The 16,115-nt window shown below is 53.9% G+C and overlaps 1 protein-coding gene across 1 annotated transcript in view; it reads left to right on the top strand.

The window, feature by feature from the left end:
- Positions 1-16,115, top strand: part of PIK3R6 (phosphoinositide-3-kinase regulatory subunit 6) — a 55,389-nt gene that overhangs the window by 20,691 nt on the left and 18,583 nt on the right. Inside the window, exons 6-12 of the mRNA XM_034647278.1 lie at positions 7,946-8,029; positions 8,450-8,541; positions 9,237-9,305; positions 10,114-10,246; positions 10,494-10,563; positions 11,569-11,752; positions 11,875-12,090. Of these exons, the coding sequence (XP_034503169.1) occupies positions 7,946-8,029; positions 8,450-8,541; positions 9,237-9,305; positions 10,114-10,246; positions 10,494-10,563; positions 11,569-11,752; positions 11,875-12,090 (848 nt within the window). The remainder of the gene's footprint in view (positions 1-7,945; positions 8,030-8,449; positions 8,542-9,236; positions 9,306-10,113; positions 10,247-10,493; positions 10,564-11,568; positions 11,753-11,874; positions 12,091-16,115) is intronic.

Below are 16,115 nucleotides of genomic sequence, written 5' to 3'. Positions count from 1 at the left end.
CACCAAATGCTTGCATTTATTTAACAAAAACCTTTGTAGTGCTTATAATCTATCAAGTAGTGATGAAAGCACTTGATAAATATTAGCTCATTTAGTCTTTGCAAAGACCCCATGAGGTAGATATTATCATTGCTCCCATTTCGCAGAAGGACAAAGTGAGACCCAGAGGGGACAGGTATTGCCCCCAAAGCCCTACGTAGTACTGTATCGTCAAACCAGGATTTGGACCCAGCAACCCAGCTCCAGTGCTGTGCCCTTGGTGATTTCACTGAGGATTGCCCTGTGTGTTCATCAGGACTCGTGAGGTAGGGTGTCGCTATAATTGTCCTCATCTTCCTGAAAGGGAAGCGGAGGCTCAGAGAGGCTAGGTAATTTGCGCAAAGCTACACAGCTAGTAAGTGGCCCAGCCAGGATCAGAACCAAGGTCTAGCTCATTCCCAAACCCAGACTCTTCATGCTGCATCAACCTGAGACAGCAAGGAGAGATGACCCTTCCATCAAGACGTGTGTCACCTAAAGGTCACCCCGGAAGTCCTGCAGCACTCCTCACGAGGCTTAGACTCTAATGCCCTTGAAGACCCCTCTCCCAGGGAAGGGGAGGGTACGTCCAAGGCAGGTGCAACTACCGGGTTGTTACCATCCCTAAGACACATGTCTTTTCCATGCCCCCCCAATCATAGAGCCTCACCCAGCCAGGAGAAGGTCCATCTGAGTCAGCCCAGCCCATGAACCCTGGTGTTGGGATATTCTGGGTGTCTTTAACCAGCTGCGGTTTGCACCGGCAGGATGGTGGTGGAGCCAGCCCCATGAAAATTGAAATATTTCAAAACCAACTTACTTCACACTGACTTTAATTATAACAATAGATGCATGCCATGCTGTGTTTTAGGAAGAAAGGAGTGCCAAGAAAATTTCTTTGGATACAAGCAATAGAAACCCATAGGGCTAGTTTCATTGTCAAAAATAAAGCATGGCCAAGCATTGAAGGAACAGCTGAAGCCCCAAGCACCAGCAAGGGCAGGGAACAGAGTGGACTGGCCACCAGGACAGGAAGAGGTGGACAGTGACCTCAGAGAGAGCTCCACGCGTTCCTCCCTGCTGGCTGTCATCTGCACAAGGTCGCCTAGAGAGAGAGAGACCCCATTGGCCAGTTTGGTCCTGTGCCCACTCCAAGGCCAAGGCAAAGCAGGGCACCTGGGCCACAGTCTCACCAAGACTACAATGAGCAGGGAGGATCACCGAGCAGGGGAAACCACAGATATCCACCACCAAAGACGTGACAGATGACCCCCCGACCACCACCCAAATCAAATGGGCAAAAGGAAACATCCCCAAATTAGAACGCTTGCCCTGGGAGCTCTGAAGGGGAGCTTTCCCATTATGATCAGAACTGCAGTTGTGTGCGCTGTCTTCCCAAATTACAAATGTTTAGAAGCTTCCTCACCTTCCTATAGCCCTAAGGGGTTCCGTCACTCTGGAGTTAAGAAGAGGGGCACCTGAAAAGGCAGATACTTATTTTAAGGAATACAAAAGAACAATGTTGCAAAGGCACCAAAGCTATGGTTACTGTGCCATTCCTGCAAACAGGGCCAAGATGGCAAAGATTTTCTAGAGCGGTCTGAGCCTTCGCTCCACATGCGAGTAAGGGGGATCGGGCTCGGGATGGAAGAAAAGCGTGAGCCGCATTGGTCCAGCTGATGGTGCGTCTGGGTGCTGAGCCCAGATCTCAGTGAGCCGCTGAGATGCTGAGACAGCTGTCTACGCACTGGGGTGAGGGTGGGGGGTTCCCAGACAAGTCCTCAGCCCTGGTTGGAAGGGCAATCCGTGAGGTCCAGATGGTCAACATGTGAGGACTCATGGGATCGGGGAGAATGGACCCCAGCTCAGAGGTCAAGGTCACAGAGAGGTCACCCTCTGAAATGGAACCCAGTGTACCAAGTGGCGTTCCTCTATACAGAGCGAACCCGCCTCGGGAGTCCCAAGTGTGAATCGGAATGCTGAACCGCATTCCTCTCAGTTGTTTTATGGCTCACCTGGCATGAGGAAAGGGGACCTGCGGTTAGTGGTTTTATAGTGATTTTAAAGGAGAACAGACCAGAAAGAGTTTGTTGGCAAATTTCCCTTTCCATCCCGGGGAGCGGGTGCTGATTCGGATGGTTGGTATCCAGAAAGTAGAAAAGGACAATTCTTCTCAACACTCTAGTTCGAGGGGAACATCCCTTGGGAATTACAAACTCAACCTCTTTGGTGATAATTTTGTGTGTACCAAGTGGCCTGAATGTCCCTGGAACCCTTGCATCTGGATGGACATGTCCACCCGCCCCCCACTTCCACTCCTCGGCTGAAAAAGACTGAGGAAGTACTAAGTTTGCTTATCCCACCAGCCTTCCCCATTTTGATGCCGTGGTCTTCTGTGGGTGTGTTAGGAAGGGTATCCTACTGTATGCACATACGTAGAATGAGATTTATTATAAGGAATTGGCTCACATTCTTACGAAGGCTGACGCATCCCAAGAGCTGCACTTTGCAAACGGGAGACCCAGGAATGCCGATGAGGGAGTTCCAGTCGAAAGGCCGGAAAAAAACCAATGGGCCAGCTGGAAGGCAGTCCAGCAGGAGGAATTCCCTATTACTTGGGAGGGGGGTGGTGTCAGGCTTTTGTTCTGTGCAGGCCTTCTACTGATTGGATGAGGCCCACCCCTGTGAGGGAGAATAACCTGTCAACTCAATCTAGTGATTTAAATATTCACCTCATCCAAAAATACCCTCGCAGAGATACCCAGAAGAGTGTTTGACCAAGTATCTGGGCACCCTGTGGCCCAGTCAAGGTGACACATAAAATTAACCATGACAAGGAGGTATGGGGTGACTTCAAGAGGACAAAGATGGGACTGCTTGGAAAAATCTTAGAAGATTTTATTCATGTTGTGGCTGGATCCCAAGAGACTTAGAGCCCTGATGTCTGCTGCCAGCTCCCAGCTGAATGCTCCGTTTCTGAATGAATGCCATACCTATTGCAAAAGAAGCTAAGAAACAGCAACAACAAAAATCAAACTTTCGCCAATGATACTCTTTGAAACTCCTCCCACCACTGTGACAGTCAGGGAGGAGCCATTCTGACCCTACGACCTTCATCCTTATTGCAGGGATAATTGTCCTCTGTGAACTCTGAGCGTTTTGGTCTCGGCACCTGACTCCTTCTTTGACTAACACGTCAATCGTCCAGAACTCTCAGCTTATCACCTAAGACAGTAATTCTCACCTTAACTATCCATTAGAGTGTCCTGGGGAGCTATTAAAAAAACAACATCACTGGGGCGCCCGGGTGGCACAGCGGTTGGGCGTCTGCCTTCGGCTCAGGGCGTGATCCCGGCGTTGTGGGATCGAGCCCCACATTCAGGCTCCTCCACTATGAGCCTGCTTCTTCCTCTCCCACTCCCCCTGCTTGTGTTCCCTCTCTCGCTGGCTGTCTCTATCTCTGTCAAATAAATAAATAAAATCTTTAAAAAAAAAAAACAAAAAAAACATCACTAGTCCCCACTCTCAGAGATCTGATTTAAGCTGCTTTGGAGTGAGCTGTACATGAGTGTTTTTTAAAGCTTTCCGGGTGATCATCCCGTGCAGCCAAAATTGGGAAGGAGGGAAAAGGCAAACATCCTTCAAGGATGTTTGTGAGAGATCTGATTCTGTCTGGGATCATAGGGCAACACAGAGCTGGAATGGCCAAGTGCTGCTATAGCTTCGAATGGCCTGAAATTGAAGACTGGACCTTGAACTACCTTGAGAGCTGGGACTCTTTTTCCAGGCAACTTCATCTGGGGCATTGGCTTTCAGCATTCAAAGCCCAGACACACATAGATAGACTTATGTTCTTCTCCCTTTTCTGGGTAAGCAGGTGAATATAAGGGGACATAAAAGGGTGAATCTTTTCAGGAAGAGCACCTGCCAAAGAGAAAGCTCTGCTCCAACAGCTCTGTGTCCTGACGCAAATCACCTCTCCCCTCTGAGCCTCATTTGCCCAACCATCAAATGGGACGAGAACCTCCGAGGTCCCTCTGGGTCTGACATCTGTGTTTGGAGAGGCAATATGGGGCAAGAGGAAGAGCTCTCGACCTGGAATCTACAAAACAAAACAGGGAGAACAGTATTACCCTGCCAAACTCCCAGGGCTCCTGCTCAGAATGCAATGAGAGAAGATTCCAGAAAACTGCGCGTCCACGAGTCTGTCAGGGAAGGCTAGCTGCTTATGTCTCACCCACATCACCATCCAGTCCAGGCTCCAGTCTTTCAGGTACCAAGGCTCCTTCCCTCCTCTGGCACCGTCATCTTCAACACATCTTCCAAGGTCACCAAGGAATGGGAAGAATGCCGTGCAGAATAATGCAGAGGATTTTTTTTAAAGATTTTATATATTTATTTGAGAGAGAGAATGTGTGTGAGAGAGAGAGCACAAGCAGGGGGAGCTGCAGAGGGAGAGGGAGAAACAGGGAGCCCGATGTGGGGCTCGATCCCAGGACCCTGAGATCATGACCTGAGCTGAAGGCAGATGCTTCACCAACTGAGCCAGCCAGGCGCCCCACTCCAGAGGATTTTATGTCCTAACATTGTGTCCCCTGCATTCCACTGGACAGGACCCAGCACATGGCTCCCATCTAACTGCAGGGGATTCTGGGAAATGTAGTCTTCCCGGCAACCCAGACAAACATGAGATCGGTTTGATGAGCACATAGCATTGTCTTGCCACACCTCTGTAAGACTCTCTGTGTGGGTGCCTTTTAAGTGCTATTCAAATGTTAGAAATTAGTTGTAATATGATGCCTCTTAGTAACAACCCATGTCCCTGGATGGAGGGGAAGATAATAATTATGAATGTCATTAATCTATTGGCTGTTCTGAGCCCAGAATAATGTTAGATATGCATGTCATATATGGACAACCCTGAGATGCTCGAGGCACAAGAAATATCCCATTTCTTTTCTTTTGCTTAATCAAATCACGTCCAGCTTCAAGCTCTCATTTTCCAAGGTCAGTATAAATCCCAATGTCATTCGCTTAGCAGTGCTTCTCCCCTCTTTGTGGTCGTGTAAGCCCAGGGGTTACAAAGTCTTCATGATGGGAAGAGGCTGTGTGTTCAGTCTGCTGTAGCTGCAGCAGCCCCCTCCCTGAACAGGTGGCCAGGTGTGCATGGTCCATAGGGAGAGAGGGGTCTCCTTTGGAGACATTCTCGTGCTCTGGCAAAGGTGACCCAGGAGACCCCAGCAGTGGCCCTTGAGTGCGAAGTGTAGTGCTGACCTGCCTTCAGCTGAGATCTCTGGCACCCCCTTGAGGCTGTGTCCCAGCCACCCCAGGTCTTTCTCATTCCCTGGGTCCCCATAACCCTTGTGCTCCCACAGTCCTGGGGAACCCAGCCTCCCACCTTGGGTGGCCACTGTCCTCAGTAACTAAACACAGCAGCCTTCACCCCAAGCCCTTTGAGACAATCCAGCTCGGTTGTCTCAGTCCCAGAGCTGGGGGTCTCAAACCCAAGGGGTGGGGTACAGGGTGTCAATGAGCGAAACAAGGAGAGCAGGCGCCGTGAAGGATCAGAGTATCTGAGCCCCGTCTCAAGTGGGCAGCCCCTCCCTGGCCCCGTCGATTGCCACATGTGCGAACAATGCCCGCCTGGTGTCAACAGACTTTCAAGAGATGCCAGAGACCCAAACTTTTATGCAAAATCTGCTGATTCTTTTTTCTTTTTTCAAGACACTCTACAAGCCCAAACAAAACACGTCTGCAAGCCAGATGTGGACCAAAGCCTGAGCGTTTGTTCCGGCTGCCCAGACTTTCGAAAACATAGTTTATTTGGGGCTGTCTCCTGGGGCTACTGGCAACTTCTCTATTTTTCTCTGAAACATAAAAGCTTGACTCCCTGTGCAAGGCAGGGGAACCAGGGCTCAGAAGACAAAGGCTCGGCTGCCCCTCTGGTGAGGGGGCAGGGGGGAGATCACGGTTATCATAGTTTTGAGTTTCTGCTATCTGGGGTGAGGCGGCTGGGGAAGGAGGGAGGGCAGAAAGAAGGAAGGAGGAAAGAAGAAAGTAGACATAATGTTTTAATAACTCCGCCTGCATTAACTCATTAAATCTGCATGCAATTTGGAGACAGGTAGATGGAAAGAGCTTGTGAGCAGCCTTCGTGCCAGGCTTAATGGTTTCCTTGCCAGTGTCAGGGGGAATGCTGCACTGCCCAGCAGAGTGGCCGATGGAGAAACTGGGGCTGTAACAGCTCCCCACTCTCAGCCTCAGGGAGACTCAGGAACAGACCTTGATGAGGTCCAGGGGGACCAAGTGAGCGGAGGAGAAAGGTGGGGGTTTCAGAGAAGTTGGGGGGGCCCTGGCCGACTTACGAGCTCCTGCCAGAGCCCTGGAGGGGCCGGTCCCTGAGCCCCAGTGCCTTGGCTAAACACATTCTACTGCTGATTCTTTAAAATGTGCGAGGTCTATCCTGCCTGCTTCCAAGGAACGCGAGGCAGTTAAGACACAGGTTAAGTAGAACATAGAGCGAGAGCACCAAAGGGGAGCAGAGAGCAGACATCCCTGTCCCTGGACGTGAGTGGGTTTTTGAGGCTGGGCCCCCCCTTTGTAAGTTTCCTGACAACCCAGCAAAAGAGGAAGCCCCGAGACATGTGGTTTGGAGTGTCGGACAACCAAGCAGGCGTGCTTGCCTGTGAAGACGCGCGCGATGAGAGCCAGTCATAAAGAGGAATTTATGGTGCGGGAAGTGTCTCTCATGCTTCCTGTTTTTAGCCTGGAGGTTCCAAGAAGCAGACCTCACGACAGGGGGTCCATGTAGGGATTGAGGTGGGGACACAGCCCTGGGGCAGGATACAGAGAGGGTGCTGACTGATGTCCAGCTCCGAGGGAAGGAGAAAGAGTCGAGGAGCTCGTGGAAATGCGTTCGACCGAGCTGTGACCAAGAAAGGCTCAGCAGGGTGGTTGGGGAGCCCTGAGCCGAAGCCAGGCACCTGGAGGGTCCAAGTCTTGGAGGAGGAGTGCCACCCACAGTGGCCTGGAGTGTGGCCCCTAGCCAGGCAATGGACTGCAGGTGCACAGCCCCGAGCTCCCCCTGCCAGCTAACCTCTCCCTGCTGTGGGAGACGGGCCAGGGGCCTCCTCACCGCTCCCATGCTTCCTGGATGTCAGTGGCTCATTCTTGTACCATGCTGACACTTTGCCACGTCAGTGGACCACGGTTGAAGAAAGAACGATCCCGTGACATTCATTCCAGTGGCAAAGGAGACTTTATTCAAGACAAGCACACCAGGGGACAGAGATGGGGCTCAACCCCAAATGACACAAAGACATCTGGGGAGTTACAAGCCCACCAACCGCAAGGGGGCCGGCGGGTGGGAAATCGGTCCGAGGAGACACGAGGAGTCTGGATTCTGGCTAACAGCATTCTGCTATAATTGGGCCAGGCGGGCAGGAGACAGAATCAGGGCCAAGGCCCAGGTCTGGTGGGGAAGTTGGCTTAGGGAACCTGAGTTAAGTTTGATGAGGGGACAATCTGTCACCTCCTGTCCCAGCATTGATCTGACATGAAATTGACTTGAAACTTAGGAACACGTTATATTTTTTCGAATGCGCATTAAAATAAGTGCACAATTACTCAGGTTTTCGGACCACGTGAGTGCCCCCCTAAAATCGCCCCCTGTGCCACCAGTGGCATACCCACGGCACTTTGGGGGAAAACATGGGTTTTACAGAGTTGCTGATCGAAGGGCTTTATTGCAGACCCGCGTGCTGGCTGCCCCCTTTAAGCTGGTCACTTTGGGGCACCTCTTGGGGCTTATAGAAGGGGCGAAAGATGGTCTCGGAGTGTAGAGGTGGGGGCGAGGGTGAGGCCAGGGGCGCTGAGCTCCAAAGCTCCTGGCCTCAGTGCTTCCCCCCACCCCACCCCTGCTGCCCAGATGTGGAGCTGGACCTCCAGCGGAGTGTGCAGGCCGTGCTCCGGGAGCTCAGCGCCCAGGCCCCAGCCCTGCAGAGCAACCAAGGTAAGAGCCAGCAGGCAGCCTCTGCTCCCCTTCTTTCTCAACCACCTCCCCAGCTCCCCATGTGGAGCAAAATTCCTCGTGACCCTCTGGGCCTGCACGACTTCCAGAAACGTGGCCCGAGGTGCTCAGCGGTACACTGGCGGCCCGTAAGCCACACATACACTCTGCCCCACTGATGTCGCACATCTCCGCCTCCCCCCCCCCCGAGAATTCGCCGTCCTCGATGGACAGCGGAGTAGAATTCCCCCACGTGTGACAAGCCCAGCCCTGTGCCCCCAGCACCAGGGGCCCGACTGAGGGGTTGCATCTATGGCTTAGCAGAGTCACCGTGTGGGGTCCCAGGGCTCAGGGTCTCGCTCGGGGGGGGGGTCCCCTGTAAGAGCCACTTGCCTCACCTGCGTTCCCCTCTGTCCTGGCCAGGCATGTGGAGATGGTCCCTGCACAAGAAAGTCGAGCGAGATCCTGGTAAGAGCCCAGTGCTGGTCCGCATTCTGCTCAGAGAACTGGAGAAGGTGGGTTCTCGGGCTTCGGGGAGGCAAGTGGAGGGAGGAGGAGGGAGAGAGAAGCCAAGCCAGTTGGGGCCTCAGTCCCATCAGTGCTGCATCCCCCAAGCTCTGGTCCTTCATGGACCGCCTGCGTGATTTTCAGCAGCTCTGTCTGCTTCCTGTATTTCTATAAGGGATATTTTCTTTACATTGACTCCCATGGTTTCACTTGACCTTGCATATTTCAAAAAGAAACTATGCCTTGGCCACACATGAACAGCCCCCACTCGCAGGAACAGAAAACGCCGATAAACATAAATGCATACCTATTAAAAATGTTTCAGAATTGTTCCCATACCACCCAAAATGATCCCTCACGCCACCCAATGCTCTGCGTTGCAACCATTTGGGGGACGCTGCACTCAGGGATGCCTCCGTGTGGGGGGGGCTGGCCTGCTGCCTGGCACCAGCTCCTGCCCTGAGTGGGTGCCCCCCGCCCCCCAGGCTCTCTCAGCTGGCTCCCACCCCTGTGCTCCCTCCCCACCCACCCCTCCCTTACTGGGGCAGCCTGTGCCCCTTTCCCTCCCCTTGGCATAGTGGGGTGCTTGCCTTCTACCCCATCTCCTGCCCTCCTCACCCCCCCAAGCTGCATCCTGCTAGGATGTGGGGAGCCCGCCTCGAGCCCCAGCCCAGTAAATGCCCCGCGGTCTCCTGTTTTCCAGGCAGAAAGCGAAGACCTTCGGCATGTCATCATTCCCTTGTTGCATACTCTACTGTACGTACTCACCAAGGTGAGCTGGGGCTGAGGGTCGGGGGGCTCATGGTACCCCGCGAGTGCCAGGGAGGACACTGTCCTCTCCCCCAGAGGACGCCCAGTCTCTGCCTGGGCCGAGCCTAGAACTCTCAGATTGCCTGCCCCAAACCGGCTTCTCCATACTAGCTGTGCCCTCTCCCTAATACACGGAGGGGTGTCCTGGGGAGAAAGTAGAAGTGGGGAAAGCAGTGGACAGAACGCATGAGAGCCTCCAATGCCAGAACGAGGTCCTCAGGATTGCTCCTATGCACACTGGGGACTGTCACCAACCCCTGCACTGAGAAGGGACAAGCCACGGAGAAAATGTCTTGAGAACAGGAACCAGGAGCTGTGTATAGTCGCGGGGGGTGGGAGGGGGCAGCGAGGGAGATGAGGGGCACAACGAGCAGTTCAGGGGCTGCTGGAATCCAGGGGCAGGATGGGGCTGGGCTCTGGCCAAGGCAGGAGGCTGGGGGTGGGGAAGGGGAGCCCCCGGGCACTGCACTCTGAGCTTCATGCCTGCGGGATAGCCAAGCTTTGATCCTGGAGCACTGCCGGAGGGAGGAGCTGAAGGGTGGATTTGCTAGCAGAACAGGGTGAGACGGATTCCCAGCACAGTGAATTTGAGCGGGGTGTCAGAGAGGAGGTGTCTTACAGGTGCCGGGAGAAGAGGCTGGGGGTAGACATTTGGGAGGGAGATGCGAGCCCAGGTCTGGCTGTCAGACCCGCCCTTCCTCCTCTCCCACCCCACCCAGAGCCCTCTGTGACCTAGGGCTCTGGGCACCTGACTCCTCCCTCCCACCCAGGCCATCGGCATCACGGAGGAGCTCTACCAGAGAACGTACAACTTCTGCACAAGATTGCTAACCCTGCCTGCCCCGTACTGCACGGTGGCTTTGGACTGCGCCATAAGGCTGAAAACAGAGACAGCCGTCCCAGGTAAGAGCATCCCATGTAAGAGCTAGCTCAGGTAAGAGCTAGTTCAGGTAGGAGCTGTCCCAGGTAAGAGCCGTCCCAGGTAAGAGCTGTCCCAGGTAAGAGCTGTCCCAGGTAAGAGCTACAGCGTGTCACGGTCTTGCTTTTTCGCCAAGGTTCCTGGAGCTCTAAATCCCAGCACTTTCTGTGGAAGGTGAGGAACGGGGATCAGGGACCAGGGGCTGGTTCACTGAGGTGGTCTTTTTTGCAGGGACGCTGTACCAAAGGCTGATCATTGCCGAACAGAACCTGACGAGTGAGCTGTACCCCTACCAGGAGAGGTGAGTGGCCCCAGGAAGGCTGCTGCCTTCTGTCCCCTCCAGGTGCTGGGACTACGTGACTGCTCACTGAGGGGGACCAGGCGGGGTGGGGAGGAGCCCCAGCAGAGCTTCCCATCCTTGACATGTGTCCAGCAGTGGGGTGTATTTTCAAGGGTGGGCGGGGCCTGCCTTCTCCGGAGGTCACGGGAAGCAGGGTAGGTCTTTCTTCTTGGGCTGGCTTCCGAGCCATCCGGCTACCGTGCAGAAGGTGACGTGAGCCCTGAGCCACTCTGGAGTTCTGTTGTCCCACCTCCATCCCGCCCTTGGCTGTGATGCAGCACCCACCAGCCAGGCAGCCAGAAGCGGCTCCGGGCTGTTTATAGCTCAGGCCCCAAGCACACCGTGGATTCTGGGACTTTCATTTGTGTGTGCCTGGCCCTTTACACAAGACTGAGCAAATGTCCACTTGTGTTGGGAAGAGGGGCTGATGGAGTTGGGGGTACCTCGCCTCCTGCCCTGCAGGCACCATGGCCAAGCTAGCACGGGAAGGGGCAGCTGGAGGCAACATTCATAGAGGGTGCAGGGAGGTGGAGGGACCCAGAGGAGCTGGCAGCTGGAATGGGGGACAGGTGCAGGAGGCTGGTTTTCAGGTTTGATCAGGCAATGGGAGGAGATAGGGCTTACTTAGGGTCCAGAGCTCGCTTGGGCAGGAAGGATTTAGGGTCCCTCCTGGAGGGCGATGTCATCAGTGGGCCACTAGGGGAGCTAGGGAAGGGAGCACGATTCAGGTTGGGACTTACCCAGACACGAGACTAGCCCTCCCCCCCCCACAGGGATGAGCTGCTCCTGCCTGCTCTGATTTGCCACAGTCCCCACCACCCCTTTTCGCCACCCCCCTCCTAGACTTTCAAATTCGAGGCTGTTTCTGGAGAAACAAAACACTTGGGGGCTGCGAGGTTCTGAGGGTGCCCATTCAGGGGCTCCGTTCCTGGCGGTCATCAGCGCCCCCCCCACCTTTGCCCTCAGGGTGTTCCTCTTCGTGGATCCCGAGCTGGTATCTCCCTCCGTGTGCAGCGCCCTGCTGCTGGAGATCGAGGCAGCGCAGGTGCATCAGACCCCGGAGGCCTGCATGCGCCACGTGGTCTCCCACGCCCTGCAGGCCGCGCTCGGGGACGCCTGCCACGCCAGCGCCCTGCAGCGGAAGCTGAAGGTACTTGCCCCGTCCCAGCCCTCCTTGGTGGCAGCCCACGCCAGGGCTCCTACCCATCCTCCCCCTTCTCCTATTTTCATACCACCTTCCCCTCAATCAAAAATGAGTGCACGCTCACGCAGGAAAATCTGAAAAAATGCATGCATGTGAGCCAAAAGAGGAAACAAAAATCCCTCGCGCCCCTCCACCGAGACAGAACAGCAACTAACACTGTGGTCTGTTCCCTGAATCAAACTGAGAACGCTCATCATCGAAGCTGCTGTCCAGTGAGTGTCAGCTGTGTTCCGGGTGCTGCGCTGAATGCTTCGCGTGTATCACATTTAAGAATTCTCACCACATCTTAACAATGTTGCGAAATGGATACAATTTTCAAAACGTGGGCACAGAGAGGTTGCTAACCTACCCACGGTCACACACCGATACAAAGGGAGTTGAATCCAGACTTGAACCCGGATCTCTCTGACTTCAAACCTACATTCCACTGCCTCCCAGCCCCACTCCCCCACCACTCCTTTTTAACAAAGGAGATCCCAAACTCTGTATACGGTTTTTATCCACTGCATGCCTATGTGCATTTATATAACATTGATTTCCCCGTGCCATTGGAAATACGCCGTATGGAAACGTTTGGAAAATACGTACTCCTGATGGTTGCACCATATCCTCACCTGTGAACGTGCTGCTATTGACTTAACCAGTCCCCTGTTCCTGTCGTTGGGCATTCCGTTCATTTCTCACGCTCACCTGCTTACTTCCTAATTTCTCTCTCTAACTCAGCCGGGGCCCCGGCACACAGCCAAGACTCCGGTAGGTTAGAGATGCTCCAGCCAAGGGCTGCAGCACGAAGGGGCTTCTTAGAGGGGGAGGAGGCCACCTGGGGGCATACACTGTGGGAGGTGACCTTTTTGAGGGGAAAGGCTCCGGTCCTCCAGGGCAGCTGGGCGGGATCATGGCTAAGGTTCCGAGCTCGGGTCTGTGGTGCTGCTGGTCTGGGAATGACAGGCACCAGAAGGGGGGGGGCAGGTGCTCTTGTGGTCTCAGCTATCCCCGGCTGTCCTGCCCCAGGAAGGGGTGTCAGTCCTTTGTCTCAGACCCTACTTTGCGCATCAAGATGCATCAGATGTGGCCCCTTCCTCCTGCCGTTCTCCATCTGGAAGCTTCCATCCATGCTCTGAGCCCAGCATCTTGGCATCTTGGACCCTTCCTTTGACAGTGCCTTTTACATATGCCTGGGTCCCTCCTGAAACCATGATGATTGTTTCCCATCCTTCCTTTGCTCTCAAGGAGCCCTTCACACCTTCAGAATCCCATTCCTTTGTGGTTGCTGGGACCTGTGGAAGGTTCCTGACTCACTCCCCTTCCCCACCGTCCTTTATATCCCTGATTGATAGCGCCCTCTTTAGGGAGTTCACAGCACGGGACCACATCCTGGAGGAATGCACCCCCAGCTCATACCTAAGCCCCATGTTGGTTTTAGCCCAGACACCTATGGCCCCTGATGGGGTTAATGTCCCTTCTCCCTGCAATGGGCCATGGGTCTCAGAAAGGTGGGGAGGGGAGGAGTTTGTCTGCTGACCCAGCAGCCCCCACTGCCCCCCACCAGCTCTGGGGATGCTTTCTGGCTTCCCAAACAGGCCATAGCAAAGCGGTCTCTTTGACACAACCAAGTCAAACATGTAAGAACACTGATCTTCATTTCTTGGTGATCTGGGCAAGAGTTGATCCCAAGCCTCACTTCAGCTCCAAGTTAGACACTGCTGGGGCTTAGGGCTTGGCTTAGGGATGAGGCTGGGCTGAGTTTGAGGGTGTCAGGAATGGGGACAATTGAGAGGTGCCACGTTGGGAGCAGAGTGGGGTTCAGGCCTGGAATTCACAGGTCTGTTATGTATACTATTTTGCAATAGAAAAAATAGAAAAGAAAAGAAATCCGGAAAGTAAAAGCTATATATTTTTAGGCATAGTCAACATGTTAGGCCCTAGCAGGCTCCCCTGTAGGCAGAGCCCTCTGCTCTGAGTGTCTAGTGTTGTGTCTAGAGAATTGGGGGACGGGGCTGAAGAAGAGCAGGGAGAGCTTATAGGGAATGCGTCACTGATCTGAAGTGAGAGACCCCGGGACGCCCGGCATTCAGGTGTCCTCAGCCTCCGGGCACTGCTCCAGTCTGCTGGTGCTAGGGCTCCACACATCAGCCTGGCCTGGGGCTCTCCAGCACGTGTCTCCACCCCCCCCACCCCCCCGAGAGCTCCAGCACCCTTATCCGGAGTCCTGCCTCTTGTAGCAGCTTTACAGAAGCCATTCCCAGCCATAGCTGCTGGGCCTGGGAACAGGTGAAGCCTGGGAGAGGCGGCTCGGCCAGTCACGGTCTGGTGGGTGGGCTTGTCTGACCACCAGCCTACAGCCCGTCTGCTGAGGCCTGGTCTGAGGCCTTGGTGTCCCCCTGTGTCCGCGGGACCAGCTAACAAGGTCTCCAGACTGGGAGGTCGGCTTGGGACCACCCATCTCTCTGACCCTCTGCAGTGTGTTCTGGGTGCCGGAGATGGGGTGTCTCCATGCAGGGCTATCCCATGTGGGGTCAGGGGAGCAGGAACCAGGGGAGGCTGCTTGGCAAAGGCTGGAAGGTGGGGATTTCTGGAGGGATGTAGGGATGAGGCCACGCGAGGGGTCTGGAGACACAGCGTTGGGAGCCAGATCTCGCCAGATCAGCAGTGGGCCTGGAGACCAGCCGCATCTCCGCGGGGTCACCTGTTCCTCTTGTCCTCAATCTCCAGAGCCCCAGAAAGAGTTCGCCCACTGCTGATTTGGTAGGAATCAGAGTTGTCTCACATTATTGTGAGGGGCCAGGACTTTTTACTTCCTTCCACATCTGCTAGTTATTGGGAGGGGACTGTCCTCAGGAGCGGGGCGTGACCGTGGAGGTGGCTTTCTTCAGGGGAGGCCAACTTTGGCAAGGGGCTCAGCTCGCCGTGGACAGCTGCCAACACTCCCAGCAGCAGGGCTCGTGAGTGCCTCCGTCCCGAAGGTGGGGATCGGGTAGTCACGTAGCATTTATCATACCACGCAGCATCAAAGCCAAAGTCATTACAGTGGCCTCTAAAACCCTCTGAGAGCAAGTGCCCTGGATTATGTTCTCTGGCTGTCTTCTCTCAGCCCACCCACCACTAAAGAATCCCATCTCCTAGCTGAGAAGATGCGGAGTTCTAACGAGCACACAGGCAGGCTCACCTCTGTTCTGTGCTAGGAGTCTGCCAAGCAGGGTCCTGGCTTCCTGATTAAGGGAGAGGAGGTCATTCTGACCAGCTGGGCTCCAAAAAATATTTGCGGAACGAACAAATAAGGCACTTAGAGGAATACATGAATCAGAGTTGGAAAGGGTTATAGGGTCTATTTCGTCTTTTGCTTGATTTATAAATACATTAAATATTTACAGAGCACCCACTATGGGCCAGGCATTGTTCATTCCAGGTGCTGGGATCCAGATAAAAATTCCTGTCCTCAGGCAGTCTATATTATAGTGTTTCTCACTTTCTTTCTTTCTGTGTGTGATAATAAACAAGTAAAATGTATAGTCTGATTAATAATAGCTAAAGGGGAAAATGTGCAGAGAAGAAGGATGTGAAATTGGGGGGAAGGGCTGAAATTTTAGATCATGTGATCAGGGAAGTCTCCCTGTCAGGTGACTTTTGAGTCAAGTCCTAAAGGAAATGAAAGAGCCAGCCATGTGGATATCCAAGAGAGCATTCCAAGCATAAGGAACAGCAAGTGCAAAGGCCCTGGGGTGTAAGCATTGTCTGGTGTGTTTGAGGAATGATAAGGAGACCTGTGTAGCCAAAGCAGAGTGGTAGAGAGGAAGAGTATAGAAGATGGAATCAGATGGAATCAGAGAGGAAATGAGGGGGTGGGACAGAACTTGGGGACATATACCGCTGGAGACAGGGGGCAGCCATGCTAAAGAGCACGGAATGCATAGTGAGAGACTTACAAAACCTGTTTCCATTAATTTCCATTTAGAAGAAAGGCTCAGCGTGGTGCTTTACCCCTAACTTCTTTAACACTAACTTCCCTTTTTAAAAAGAGAAGGCAGCAGGGGCGCCTGGGTGGTGCAGTTGGTGAAGGTCCAACCCTTGGTTTTGGCTCAGGTAGTGAGCTCAGGGTTGTGAGATCGAGTCCCACAATGCCCTAAGGCAAGCCCCTGGTTGGAGCCCCATGTGGGGCTCCCCGCAGAGTCTGCCCAAGACTTTCACTGCCCCTCGCCCTGGCGCTCATGCATGCACTCTTGCTCTAAAATTAATAAATCTTTTTTTTAAAAGATTTTATTTATTTATTCAACAGAGACAGAGACAGCCAGCGAGAGAGGGAACACAAGCA

Source organism: Ailuropoda melanoleuca, chromosome 17 (genome assembly GCF_002007445.2).
Source record: "Ailuropoda melanoleuca isolate Jingjing chromosome 17, ASM200744v2, whole genome shotgun sequence".
In the NCBI taxonomy this organism is placed as follows: Eukaryota; Metazoa; Chordata; class Mammalia; order Carnivora; family Ursidae; genus Ailuropoda; species Ailuropoda melanoleuca.
The sequence above is the reverse complement of the archived record's forward strand: the minus strand, read 5'-3'. Positions and strand labels throughout refer to the sequence as shown.